General features: G+C 40.1%; 1 protein-coding gene across 1 annotated transcript in view; it reads left to right on the forward strand.

Moving 5' to 3' along the window:
* LOC135464513 (cilia- and flagella-associated protein 65-like) overlaps window positions 1-14556 on the forward strand; it is a 47491-nt gene that overhangs the window by 29803 nt on the left and 3132 nt on the right. Inside the window, 13 exon segments of the mRNA XM_064741938.1 lie at window positions 8-76; window positions 416-544; window positions 1226-1310; window positions 3571-3729; window positions 5562-5672; window positions 6406-6483; window positions 8039-8152; window positions 9241-9399; window positions 10580-10723; window positions 11281-11397; window positions 11755-11898; window positions 12202-12285; window positions 13826-14028. Coding sequence (XP_064598008.1) covers window positions 8-76; window positions 416-544; window positions 1226-1310; window positions 3571-3729; window positions 5562-5672; window positions 6406-6483; window positions 8039-8152; window positions 9241-9399; window positions 10580-10723; window positions 11281-11397; window positions 11755-11898; window positions 12202-12285; window positions 13826-14028 — 1596 coding nt within the window.

Genomic DNA, 14556 nt, shown 5'->3' on the forward strand with positions numbered 1-14556 from the left:
TTTTCAGCCTAAATGTGTGCTTGGATGCAGACCCGACATCATCAGAATTGAAATATACAACAGCCACCAGATCCAGGTGAGTTAATGTAAATTTTCGTAAGTTGGTGATCTTCAGTAATTTCCGTAAAAGCTTTTGTCGCCTTCCATAAATGTGATGATTATCCTCAATCGAAATCCTCTTTGAATAAGATGAGGGCCTTTGGAAATGGTCTCCGTATTTCTGCAGTAGTTGAGATGTTCTCGACTACAAAGGGTCACATGGAAGGTTTCAGTCGTAGCAAACAAGGTCTGCCATCGTGCTAGTTTTGTTTGCAGTTGTTTTTAATGTATATGAAAGAGAAAATTTGCCGCCCTGTCTATTGCGTTGTTTTGTTGTTGTTGACTAAACAAAGATATTGTGACTTTGCACCTTCAGCCTCAGACGTAAAGTGTCCGTGTACACACGGGCCATCCTGGACCTGAATTTCAGCGCTGCGCCCTGTGGAAGCGCCCCCTGTATTATAACACTCCTTCTGGAAAACACAGGCACTGTTACAGCTCAGTGGTAAGTAAACCATTTTTCACAGTGGTAGTTCTTCAAACTGTTTATGCTTTAAATTCCTTAAATTTAAGTTCCTTCTTAATTGTGAAACAATTTTGAACTTACCTAGACTATTTTGAAAACCTTAAAATATACCCCCCCCCCCAAAGAAAAACAACACAACTGAAGTAAAAGTTTTTACAAAACTATATTTTTTAAATCATTTATTTAAATGTCATTAATATTGTTAATATTGGCTGTCTCTTCTGATGGGACATATATTCTTTCTGTGCTTCTTTATGATTGTATCTTGTGATTTTTTATTTTTTTTATTTTTTTGTTATGTATGTAGTGTTGTGTATTCTACCTCTTGTCCCCCTAAGACCTTAAAAGAGGAAGTTGTAACTTCCTCGCTTGTCGTTCAGCATGAAGGGGATAAAGACTGGTTGACCTATGTATCAGTATAATGGCCCTGGCAGGGTGGCTTACTCGCCTTCGGTGAGGTGTCTCAGTGAAGCAGCACTTGATAAAAGATCGGTGGAAATCCGTCCTGCAACAAGGAGGCTCATTACATGCACTCTAAGGATTCCTTTGTCGTCATATGATAGAAAAATTGTTAAGTGCGACGTTAAATCCGAAGCATTCACTCCCTCACTCTACCTTGTGTATTTAGTGTATTATATTGTGTATTGTCCCTGTGCCCAGGTCGTTCCTGTTCCCGTCAGACCTTCAGATGGACGTTGAACACTGGTCAGAGACAGGAGAGCTGGATGCAGATGAGCTACACCAGGTCTGTCAATGCATCACAGTCAAAGCACCGTCAAATAACCAGTTGATCCTTTACTGGTGCCTTTTTAACGTTGATTTTTGCCTGTTTTGAATTTTGTATGTTGTGTATTTTGGTCCATGCATAAAATGAATTACATTCGGTTTGTCAACACAACACAATCAGAATGCAGTTGAATCTCTTATTTGTATTGGTTAACTGCAACTTAAGGCTTCATTTTAAAATCATCAGAAAACTCTCTTCTATATTACCAGAATATACCATGATGGCTGTAACATTGCCCATGTGCTAAAGCAGCATTCGTGCATTCTATAATACCTAGAGATCTGTGCATTCCATAGTACCTAGAGATCTGTGCATTCCATAGTACCTAGAGATCTGTGCATTCCATAGTACCAAGAGATCTGTGCATTCCATAGTACCTAGAGATCTGTGCATTCCATAGTACCTAGACATCTGTGCATTCCATAGTACCTAGAGATCGGTGCATTCCATAGTACCTAGAGATCTGTGCATTCCATAGTACCTAGAGATCTGTGCATTCCATAGTACCTCGAGATCGGTGCATTCCGTAGTACCTAGAGATCTGTGCATTCCATAGTACCTAGAGATCGGTGCATTCCATAGTACCTAGAGATCTGTGCATTCCATAGTACCAAGAGATCTGTGCATTCCATAGTACCTAGACATCTGTGCATTCCATAGTACCTAGAGATCTGTGCATTTCATAGTACCTAGACATCTGTGCATTCCATAGTACCTAGAGATCTGTGCATTCCATAGTACCTAGACATCTGTGCATTCCATAGTACCTAGAGATCTGTGCATTTCATAGTACCTAGAGATCGGTGCATTCCATAGTACCTAGAGATCTGTGCATTCCATACTACCTAGAGATGTGTGCATTCCATAGTACCTAGAGATCTGTGCATTCCATAGTACCTAGAGATCTGTGCATTCCATAGTACCTAGAGATCTGTGCATTCCATAGTACCTAGAGATCTGTGCATTCCATAGTACCTAGAGGTCTGTGCATTCCATAGTACCTAGATGTCTGTGCATTCCATAGTACCTAGAGATCTGTGCATTCCATAGTACCTAGACATCTGTGCATTCCATAGTACCTAGAGATCTGTGCATTCCATAGTACCTAGACATCTTTGCGTTCCATAGTACCTAGAGATCTGTGCATTCCATAGTACCTAGACATCTTTGCGTTCCATAGTACCTAGAGATCTGTGCATTCCATAGTACCTAGAGATCTGTGCATTCCATAGTACCTAGAGATCTGTGCATTCCATAGTACCTAGAGATCTGTGCATTCCATAGTACCTAGAGGTCTGTGCATTCCATAGTACCTAGATGTCTGTGCATTCCATAGTACCTAGAGATCTGTGCATTCCATAGTACCTAGAGATCTGTGCATTCCATAGTACCCAGAGATCTGTGCATTCCATAGTACCTAGAGATCTGTGCATTCCATAGTACCCAGAGATCTGTGCATTCCATAGTACCTAGAGATCTGTGCATTCCATAGTACCTAGAGATCTTTGCATTCCATAGTACCTAGAGATCTGTGCATTCCATAGTACCTAGAGATCTGTGCATTCCATAGTACCTAGACATCTGTGCATTCCATAATACCTAGAGATCTGTGCATTCCATAGTACCTAGACATCTGTGCATTCCATAGTACCTAGAGATCTGTGCATTCCATAGTACCTAGACATCTTTGCATTCCATAGTACCCAGAGATCTTTGCATTCCATAGTACCTAGAGATCTTTGCATTCCATAGTACCTAGAGATCTGTGCATTCCATAGTACCTAGAGATCTGTGCATTCCATAGTACCTAGACATTCGTGCATCCAAGATGTAAAGATAGAGAAACTTTCTTATTTATGTTTAGTATTCAAAGGTTATTCCAAATCTGTAAGTGTCCATATGTGTGTTAAGGAGTGCTTTGTTCCACTTATGCAATACTGTATAAAATCTAGGTAAAAGTGAGAGATCTGTGCATTCCATAGTACCTAGAGATCTGTGCATTCCATAGTACCTAGACATTCGTGCATCCGAGATGTAAAGATAGAGAAACTTTCTTATTTATGTTTAGTATTCAAAGGTTATTCCAAATCTGTAAGTGTCCATGTGTGTTAAGGAGTGCTTTGTTCCACTTATGCAGTACTGTATAAAATCTAGGTAAAAGTGAGCTTGTAAAAGTAACCTTATGTATGTGTGTTTTGACATTTGCTCCCCGTTTCAGATGAAAGTAATGCACAACAAACTGTTCTCGGTGGAGCCCAAGAAAGGGAAGCTTGCCCCCGGGCAGACACAGTCAGTGACCTTCCAGTACCAGCACATCATGGCGGGCACAGATCGGCTGCCTGTCCTGCTCAAGATGGTCAACGGCAGGGAGATCCTGGTGAGAATACATCAACATTTATTAACTCAAGTTGTACCAATCATGTCTGTCTGCCTGTGAACCCATTTGTATGTCCATAATTCTGTCTATTCTCGGAAATGCATTTGAAGGCAGGGAATTCCTGGCAGGAAAAATATCAACTTGCATTAGCCTTGTGCAGAAAGGCAGAGGTTTTCTTTGTATTTATTTATTTATTTATTTGATTGGTGTTTTACACCGTACTCAAGAATCTTTCACTTATACGACGGAGGCCAGCATTATGGTGGGTGGAAACCGGGCACAGCCCGGGGGAACCCATGACCATCCGCATTGCTGGCAAACCTTCCCACGTATGGCCAGAGAGAAAGTCATTGCATAGGCTGTTTTGTGTACCTTGCTCTTGAGTCTCCCATTGCATGGGCTGTGTTGTTTAGCTCACCTTTGAGTCTCCCATTGTATGTGCCGTGTTGTGTAGCTCGCCCTTGAGTCTTCCATTGCATGGGCCGTTTTGTGTACCTTGCCCTTGAGTCTTCCATTGCATGGGCGGTTTTGTGTACCTTGCCCTTGAGTCTTCCATTGCATGGGCCGTTATGTGTACCTTGCCCTTGAGTCTCCCATTGCATGGGCCGTTTTGTGTAGCTCACCCTTGAGTCTCCCATTGCATGGGCCGTTTTGTGTACCTTGCCCTTGAGTCTCCCATTGCATGGGCCATGTTGTTAAGCTCACCCTTGCATGGGCCGTTTTGTGTAGCTCACCCTTGAGTCTCCCATTGTATGTGCCGTGTTGTGTAGATCGCCCTTGAGTCTCCCATTGCATGGGCCGTTTTGTGTACTTTGCCCTTGAGTCTCCCGTTGCATAGGCCGTTTTGTGTAGCTCACCCTTGAGTCTCCCATTGTATGTGCCGTGTTGTGTAGCTCACCCTTGAGTCACCCTTGCATGGGCCGTTTTGTGTACTTTGCCCTTGAGTCTCCCGTTGCATAGGCCGTTTTGTGTAGCTCACCCTTGAGTCTCCCATTGTATGTGCCGTGTTGTGTAGCTCACCCTTGAGTCTCCCATTGCGTGGGCCGTGTTGTTAAGCTCACCCTTGCATGGGCTGTTTTGTGTAGCTCACCCTTGAGTCTCCCATTGCATAGGCCGTGTTGTGTAGCTCACCCTTGAGTCTCCCATTGCATAGGCCGTGTTGTGTACCTTGCCCTTGAGTCTCCCATTGCGTGGGCCGTGTTGTTAAGCTCACCCTTGCATGGGCCATTTTGTGTAGCTCACCCTTGAGTCTCCCACTGCATAGGCCGTGTTGTGTAGATCGCCTTTGAGTCTCCCATTGCGTGGGCCATTTTGTTAAGCTCACCCTTGCATGGGCCGTTTTGTGTAGCTCACCCTTGAGTCTCCCACTGCATAGGCCGTGTTGTGTAGATCGCCTTTGAGTCTCCCATTGCGTGGGCCATTTTGTTAAGATCGCCTTTGAGTCTCCCATTGCGTGGGCCATTTTGTTAAGCTCACCCTTGCATGGGCCGTTTTGTGTAGCTTGCCCTTGAGTCTCCCATTGCATGGGCTATAACAACATAACTGCATGTCCATGGAAACACAGAAGGTCTCAGTATCTTTGAGATATCCATTTCATATTCTGGCTAAATCTATTGTGGAAACACAGCGTTATCATTAAACAAAGTGTGAAAAAGTTTGAACTGATGTACAGAAATTCTAATTTCTGGGCATGGTTTGTCTCTACACCACTTTTACACTACTGCTATGGCTGTTTTTCTTTATATTGTATGCATAGTCTACAACTCTGAGTGGCTAAATTGTAATCATTATAATTAAGAAGAAAACTGACTAATTTTAATTTTGTTTTGTAGTTGAATTTCATTGGTGTGACAGTTGATGCAGAAAGACGTTACATCCACTTCCCCGCCAACAAACACCTGTTTGCTCCTGTGCCCGTGGGGGAGAAAATCAGCCCAAAACAGGTGAGCACAGGAAAAAACAAGAAAAAAGAAAAAATGGTGTATTTAGATTTCCCGTCTTAAAAATACTAGTCAGCTGGGTGTACTGTAATTCTTCAATCTTTTCGCGTGTTTTCAAGGTGTTTTTTTAACCATATTCTGAAGGTATTATTATGTGTAGACTGATAAAATTATATTTTCCACAAAGCCCTGAAAATGGTCAATCCAACCGACGTAGTTTTGTCTCCAAAATCAATTTTAAAATGTGCATAAATTGCACAGAAAGTTGCTCTTTCACATGTGAAAAGGTTGAGGAATTAGTGTAAGTTAACTGTGATTGGATGTCATGTCTGCTATCTTCAACATGGTTTTCCAGTGAGGCAGCGTGTTAATTGTGGGTCCATCCTGATGTGAGGAGACACTGTTATCATTTTTATAGAAATGATGTTAAAAGTGACATTGAATCCCAAGAAAGCAAGAAACAAACGAATGCAGAGCTGTTTCATTTTAGAAATGGTGGAAATTGCTGCTGTACACTACAGGAGTGGAAATAAATTCAGTTCAGGAGCCAAATGTTCATAAATTTTGGTTTTGTCTCCTAGAAAATCAGGAGCCTCACTTAGTTATATATCCCAGGGAGTCAAATAGGGTATCAAAATGTTCATTAGCTACAGGTTCAAACTTTATAATTTCAAACCAAACAGTAGATATTCAGTAAATTGTAACCTTTGTAACCTGTTGTCCATTGCTTTCCTAGATCTATGAGATGTACAATGGAGGAGCTGTGCCTGTGAAATACGAGTTTGATCTGACACCTCTACAGATCCTGTGCAAGGTAACTCATCCAGTTTCCAAGCTGTGTTGGCAAGTTTTGATATATTTCGTTAAACCCAAGAGACCTTAACGATTATGTATAATACTGTATTTCACCTAAAATTCAGCATTTTTCTGATGGCTATTTTGTTTGGTTCTGATTGGTTCATCCACCTTGTAGGGTTACTTAGGAGTTTATTTTTGTGATGTTTGATTAATTTGTGAACAGAAAAAGTGTAGGCATCACAAGTGTCATTTTAGTGCACTTATGTGTATCTAAAAATACATTTTTACAGGCCCAACGTTGTAAAGTGAAATACAGTAATTTGATAATGCTGGAAATTACTTAAACTTTTGTCCATAATTAAGTGACACATTTTAGTGAATCATTTACCAGATAGTTCGACACATCTTAAAAAGGTGTATAAACATAGGATGACATTCGAGAAGTATAAGTCGTATAACCAATCAAATAAATAAATAGTACAGTGGAAGGTCTGTCAGCAACCTGCGGATGGTTGTGGGTTTCCTCTGGGCTCTGCCTGGTTTCTTCCCACCATAATTCTGGCTGCAGTCATATAAGTTAAATATTCTTGAGTGTGCCGTAAAACACAAATATTTATCAAATAAATAAATAAATAAACAGCAGAAAAAATTATTAACGCACAAAAGTGAAGATTGTTTAACTTTTAATTGCCACTAAAACCTACTTTTATGGGCAATTTTAGGCCAAAATATGTTCGGAAAAACAAAAACAGAAAAATGATACTCCCCTATTAGATTAACTGTATTTAGCTGTGCAGTGGTTTACACCATCACGTTCAAAACATTACTGGTCGTGGGTTTCTCCCGGGCTCTGCCTGGTCTCCTCCCACTGTAATGCTGGTCGCCGTTGTATAAGTAAAATATTCTTGAGTGTGCCGTAAAAAAACACTAATCAAATAAATAAATAAATAAACAGCAGAAAAAATTATTAACGCACAAAAGTGAAGATTGTTTAACTTTTAATTGCCACTAAAACCTACTTTTATGGGCACTTTTAGGCCAAAATATGTTCGGAAAAACAAAAACAGAAAAATGATACTCCCCTATTAGATTAACTGCATTTAGCTGTGCAGTGGTTTACACCATCACGTTCAAAACATTACTGGTCGTGGATTTCCCCCGGGCTCTGCCTGGTCTCCTCCCAATGTAATGCTGGTCGCCGTCGTATAAGTAAAATATTCTTGAGTACGGCGTAAAATACTAATCAAATAAAAAAATCAAAACTTTACTTCTGTTGTTAGTTTCGGTAATAAACATCAGTCAGATAATTAAGTCACGAAATGAATGTTGTATTGGTGAAATTTTTGAGTTCTGATATGATGTTAAACAACTATAAAATTTATAAATAAATCTTGGTGAAGCAAACAAGAATGTGAAGCTTCAGGTCAAAGACTGATTAAGAGTTTAGAAAGTTGAAATTAAGGTCAGGTGCACGGTAGATTTAGGTAATTGGAGATTTTTCAAGGAGGATATCAGGCCTTTTCATAACATTCTGTTCTCATGCCAGATAACACTTGTGTTTTACTGTTCAGGAAAACTTTGACCAGCCAGTGCTAGAATGTCTCAATCCTTGTGGTGAACTGGACCCCGGAAAGACAGCCCAGATCGAGTGGAGATTCTCTCCTGTGGAAGCCAAGACTTATATGGTAAGTTGTGAGGGGATGGGGGTGATGGAGATTAATGAGGGTGGGGGGTTGTTGGAAGGATGGGGTGGGGGCTGGAATTAGCAGTTAAAGGTCAGGGGCCAGCTATCAAAACTCTCCTAGGACCTAATTTTGGATTTAACTTTAAGCCAAGTCTTCAGTTTTGTACTTGTCCCAAAAATAACTGTGTAAAAAGTACATTAAATATGAACTAAACCTGCTGCAGCTTCATTTGATCTCTGCACAGCTGTATTGGTTGCTGGGTTTTGTTAAAAATTTGTTAAAAAGATATAGTATGACTTAATACAGGTATTAGCTAATAAACTTTTAAACAACCGGGACCTGCAGTGATATGAAACCTATCCAACAAAGCAAGTGTATACTACTGTCAGAATTTAAAAATGTCATGCCAGTTATGCCCCTTTGTTATTTACCTGTTGGATATTTAGAAATATCCGGTTACACAACAAACACCAAGACGAAGGTGTTTAAGTCTATTCTACACCAAAAAATGAAAAACAAATGTGGCAAAAACGGCATATTTCATGCTGCCATTCTCTTTCACTCCCTCCGTAGAGGTCATGTATTTTAGACCAATCAACGGCTAGATTTGGCCAAAGTAGTTGAGCTATTTTATTTCAGAAGCTGTGTATGTATGATGTCATGTCTTATTGTTGTGTTACACAGGAATGTAAAAGTTTTTAGCGTACATGCATTATGATGTCCTACCATTAAGCTCAGTTTGGGACGTCTTGAAACAAATGTTACTTTTTCCAAGTCATGGCATCTGGGTGTAAAACATAAACAATGTAAAAACAAAAGCAATATATACATAAACTGTGTGAAATAACACTTTTATCACTGAAGCAAATTCTGCTTCAATAAAAGGTATTTATTCAAGCATATTGTGAAGGCATTATTCTGTGTAGAAATGATACTTTTATGAAGCCCTGAAAATGGTTAATCCAACCAATGTTGTTTCGTCTCCAAAATGGAATTGTAAGTGTGTGTGAAGTGCTCTGAACGATGCTCTTTTATATGCAAAATGGTTGAACAGTTAGGATATACACAGTACATTCTTTCCTCTCAAGGTTGATGTTCCGATCCGAGTTTATCAGGGTGACACAGCAGTGATCACTTTCACGGGGGTCGGATACGACAAGAGGATCATGGGAAATACCATGCCACTGACCGACCAACCACAGTTAGGGGGTGTTCCTAGCATTCAGAGCGTGCCTGTGCCAGGGCAGGTAAGAGGCTTTCCCATTGGTGAAAACATGAAGACTGTAATATAGTAAAACTATAAAAAGGGTTCCTATTGGTGGAGACGTGTTAGCTGTGATACGGTAAAAGTAACAGCTCCTGTCATTGGCTTGTTTGGTTCTTGTATGTGTAGTCACTATACCAAAGTGTCTAGTGGCAAACCATTGCTGAATATACTTGCTTGTTTGTTACTGATGTCTAGCATTCCACTACCATTCCACAAGCCTGCAGTACATGTAGCTGAGTGCATGTGTTCTGTGCTGGCACATGAACTCGGTTCCCAGCCTATCATAAGTTCCTGTAACTACCCCTCCTACAATTCCACTTCAGGCATGTAGCTTTTATTTCCTCATAAAGCAATTTGTTGGCAAACTGGAAATGTATTACTGGTCTATAACAAGAGGCGTACTTGGGATGGTCTGCCAGCCGCCTGCAGATGGTCGTGGGCTTTCCCCGGGCACTGCCTGGTTTCCTCTACCTTAATGATGGCTGCCGTCACATAAGTGAAATATTCTTGAGTACGGGGTAAAACACCAATGAAATTAATCAAATAAATAAAGAGTACAATGGTCAGTTCCACCGATGCATACCCTAGCTGTCATTGTATGAGAAAAGGTATCCCCATTCAGTCTGTTGTCATGAGAATTTAGCAATACAGAGGTATTCAAACAAAGATTTATAAATGGAGCATTGCCTCTCAAAGTTTACACGTGACAGTGAAGATGATCAGTATGAAATATATGCATGTATTTATCCTGAGACTATAATGAAAAGTATTTATTTGATTGGTGTTTTACGCCGTACTCAAGAATATTTTACTTATACGACAGCGGTCAGCATTATGATCGGTGGAAACCGGGCAGAGCCCGGGGGAAACCCATGACCATGTGCAGGTTGCTGACAGACCTTCCCACGAACGACAGGAGAGGAAGCCAGCATGAGCTGGAATTGAACTCACAGCGACCGCATTGGTGAGAGACTCCTATGGCACTAGCGCGCTAACCGAGCCACGGAGGCCCCCCATAATGAAAAGCAGAAACATGTTGAATAGAATGTATACGATCAGTCAGATGTTAGATATAGCAACCATCTCAAAATGTTAAGTACTGGCCGTTCACGACATATAAATATTTCATATACATTTGTTTTGTTTTTTTTTTATTACAGCTGGCGTACTTGTCTCAAGAGCGTCTTTCCTTGGGTAACCTCCCCTTGTTTAGCCGTGCCCGCCAGATGGTCTCGGTGACCAACAGGTCACGTGATCACAAGGTCTCGTTTGAGTGGCACGTGACATCAGAGAGCGACGGACAGGTGAGAATTGTCCTCAGTTCAGGTTTTACTGCTGACGCATATGGGGAGCAGACATTTGCATTGCTAAAATCACCAATAATAGAGACCTTTAGTTAAAAGTTACAAGTTCAACTTGTGACGTCAGACTGGAAGAGATAAACTAATTCTAGTTTGAAGTTACAAGGTGATCTTGTAACGAAAAGGTCTCTGATGTCAACAATTCAGCAAATACAAGAGAATTCTTCACATTCTAATCCAAGTCTGCAAAATTTCTGCCAGATAACATTAAAATATGCATATTTTGAGGCATTTTTGTGTGGGCCTGACATGCTGAATGCATGTCACATCATGCCAACATTGGAGCATTTTCCTCATTCATGGAGTATCAACATCCTTAACTAGTGTGAAGATGACGTTACAGTGGAAAGACGTCAAAACCCTTGGAGCTTTCGGACACAGTTGGTGTCATATGTTTGTGATGGTGCTTTGAATGGAAAGTTGTGTCCATGAGATCAATGAGTATGCAGGTATTTGATTGGAATTCATCATTACAGAATTTTATACCTTCATGTTCACAGTTATTGTCGATCTACCCAGTTTGCGGCCATCTAGAGCCAGGAGAGAGCCAGATGTGTCGTGTCTGTTTCACCGCTCGTGGAGTCCCCTCCTTCTATGACCTTGACCTTATCTGTGAGGTAAGACCTTGACCTTATCTGATTTATCCCTGTCGTTAAGAAGGCGGTACATCAACATAGGCCATTTCTGTATTGTGGTTACATGGAGTTTTCACTTGTTCCTTTGGTACGTAGTTGCAGTGTGATTAATAGACTAGGGCAAAGTGATCTGGGAAGTTGTGAGTTCAAATCCCACTCTGGCTATGGATCAGTTTACATTGAATTATCTCAGTGTGTTTATTTTTACAAAACACTCCACAAGTATTTCCGAATCTAACTTAGACGACTGAGCCTTGTGTGAATTGTGCATACCTTTAATGGCAGGAATACTTCCTGTGAAGTTTAACTATAGTGTCTTTCATATCTTTGTCACTTCAGATAACTGATGAAAGCGAAATGAAGAAATACAGAACCAAGATGGCAGAGTGGGAGAGAGAGAAAGAACGTCAGATGTACGAGTTCACAATAACGGAGGATGACCTGGATGCTGACAAGAGAGTTGGGGCAAATGTCGAAATTCTGGTAAGGTCATTTACATGTGTAGAAGAGTGGCTGATTTGAAAATTATCTTTACAGTGACTGATTGGTTGTGTTGAACTCCAGTTTCAACAAAGTTTGTAAAGTTACGAGTTAAATCATAAAACATTTGACTATTTCACGTACATCCTATGCTTCCTTATGCACATCTGTAAAACATGTGATGTTAGTGAAATGATGCCCATAAGCCTGTATCAAAAATAGGTGAAGCATGATTTGTACTTTGACAGAGATGATGGATATGTTTGTTGTTTTTCAGTGATCATGGTGTGTTTGTTGTTGTTGCAGGATCGTCCCCGTAGTGGTCAGTTGACAGCGTTAGAAGACAGTCAGAGACAGAGTAGCAGCGAGGCAGACCTCTCCAAGTATAAGGTAGGAATATGTCGTCCAAGCTGACAGAACTTTTTTATTTTCATACACTGGTTTTGTCAGATTTGACAGTGTGCTCTCTGCTCCTCTTCTGTATAATTGAAAGAATAGGAGATACAGTTTAAAATGGAGAACGATAGAGAATAATACATCTGCGGATATATCAACCGTAAAACGTACCTAGAAATGTACCTAGCAGGTAGATTCTAATAATATTTGCATCCTTATTCCTTACTTGACCCAGATCTTTGGTTAGCTAGGACAAAAAGATGCTAAATATGCAATAAAAATGAAATTTACAGTGGATTCTATGCTACTGTAATTCTTAAGCCTTTTCCATGTTTGCAAGGTGTTTATTTAAGCATATTCTGAAGGCATGGTTCTGCATTGACCAATAATATTATACTTTTTGTGAAGCCCTGAAACTGGCCAATCCAATCAATGTAGTTTTGTCTTCAAAAATCAAATGAAAAGTGTGCATAAATTGAATTGAAAGTTGATATTTCATATGCGAAAAGGTTGAGGAATTAGAGTAATCCAATATTTGCATCCTATACTTGACTTGACGAGTTTTTTATTAGCTATAAGACAATATTAAGCTGTTATAAAATTAGCAAAATATGTTAATTCACTGAATAAATGACCCAGTGTGAAGAAAAATCTGAAACTTCCATGAAGAGAAGATGTGAGATAAAGTGGAAAGAGATGCCAAACCGTGTGTAAATCCATCACTCTTTGGCTGAACTGTGACTTAACTTTTTGTATTACAAAGCTGTCACCACGCTACATCAGCACAGGGTATGATTTCTTTGTAGAACGAGCAGCCAGGTACGCATAAAACCTGTATGCTGTCATATGAAATGAAATGCATGCAGCTTAAGAACAGCCGTGAAAAAATAAATAAAAGCAGATTTATGAATAATAGGAAGTACACATCAGCAACAAATCTATAAATAGAGGCTATGTAATGAGTGACCCAAAGATATCAAATTTATTAAATGAAAACTACTACTGGAGTTTATTAAATCTGATGTCGAGGGTCACGAATTTCATATTTTATTTATCTCATAAATGCCTTATTGTAAATTTATAGCGGAAAAAATCATTACGATTTAGACTTTTTGGAAACTGTGTTGACGTCTAACCGCGTAGGGATATCACATATGTAGGTCAAGTGAAGCGTCATCAGTAAGTGACAAGTACCTGGCAGGGCATAATATAGTACAGACAAAATTTATTTACATAACAACTTTTAATATTTATGTATAACTCTGGCATGTCCTTGTCAATTTTTACGATATCTCCTGGTCGAAAGTTGGCCGTGTTTACATATGCAGACGACAAGAAAAAGTTTTAAAAAAAGTAGTGCCTGTAGAGCCGAGTTGGAACTTTTGATTGGTCGATTCGATGAATGAAAAGATACACGGGCCAATCGAAGTCTCGGAATTTATGTTACACGTGGTGCATATAAAAACAATATGTCATGCCTTTATTACCCGGAAAAATGAACATTTGTGGGATAAATCATTTTATCCCATTTCAGACTCTTCCACCCATCAAAACGCTGACTGCGGATGATCTACATGAACTGGAGAAAGAGAACCGTAAGAAAGCAGTGACTCTGTGGGAGCGGCCTGTGGCTCCATCTCCTTTCATCCTTCACCTGGGAGTGACAGCTCGCACGCACGACGTGCGTGAATTCCAGGATAACTTCCCAGAGGAGTACAGGGCTTTCTTTATTGACAGGTCAGTGCACAATCCTTTGTGTAGGGCTTTAGAATTGCCTTCTAAGCATTTAAGAGAAAGTGGAAAATTGGTGTCTCTCCAGTATTCCAGAATAATTTCCCATATAGGTAGGTCATTCACGATGTGTCCTTCATGTAAGACTGCACAAAATTTGATTTATAGTACAAGTTTTTAGCATACCAATATCTGCCTCATATGAGAGAGAGGTCCCCATTTGAACTAAGCCTTATTGGAAAAACCACTATTGAAGCAAAATTTCTAAAACTATCTTTACCTTTTTTTTGTCACATAATTAAATGTGAAAAATTTGCATGTTAAGATGGGCTTTCAGTGTAAATGATGCCTCCTTTTTTTTTTCACTCTAAACCTGGCACCGCATGGGAAGATCTGCCAGCAATCTGTGGGTGGTCCTGGGTTTTCCTTGACTTTCCTCGGTTTCATCTCACCATAGTGTTGGCTGCTGCCCTATAAGTGAAATATTCTTGAGTATGGTATGAAACGCCCATTCAAATAAATACATATATCTGT

Source organism: Liolophura sinensis, chromosome 4, assembly GCF_032854445.1.
Source record: "Liolophura sinensis isolate JHLJ2023 chromosome 4, CUHK_Ljap_v2, whole genome shotgun sequence".
In the NCBI taxonomy this organism is placed as follows: domain Eukaryota; kingdom Metazoa; phylum Mollusca; class Polyplacophora; order Chitonida; family Chitonidae; genus Liolophura; species Liolophura sinensis.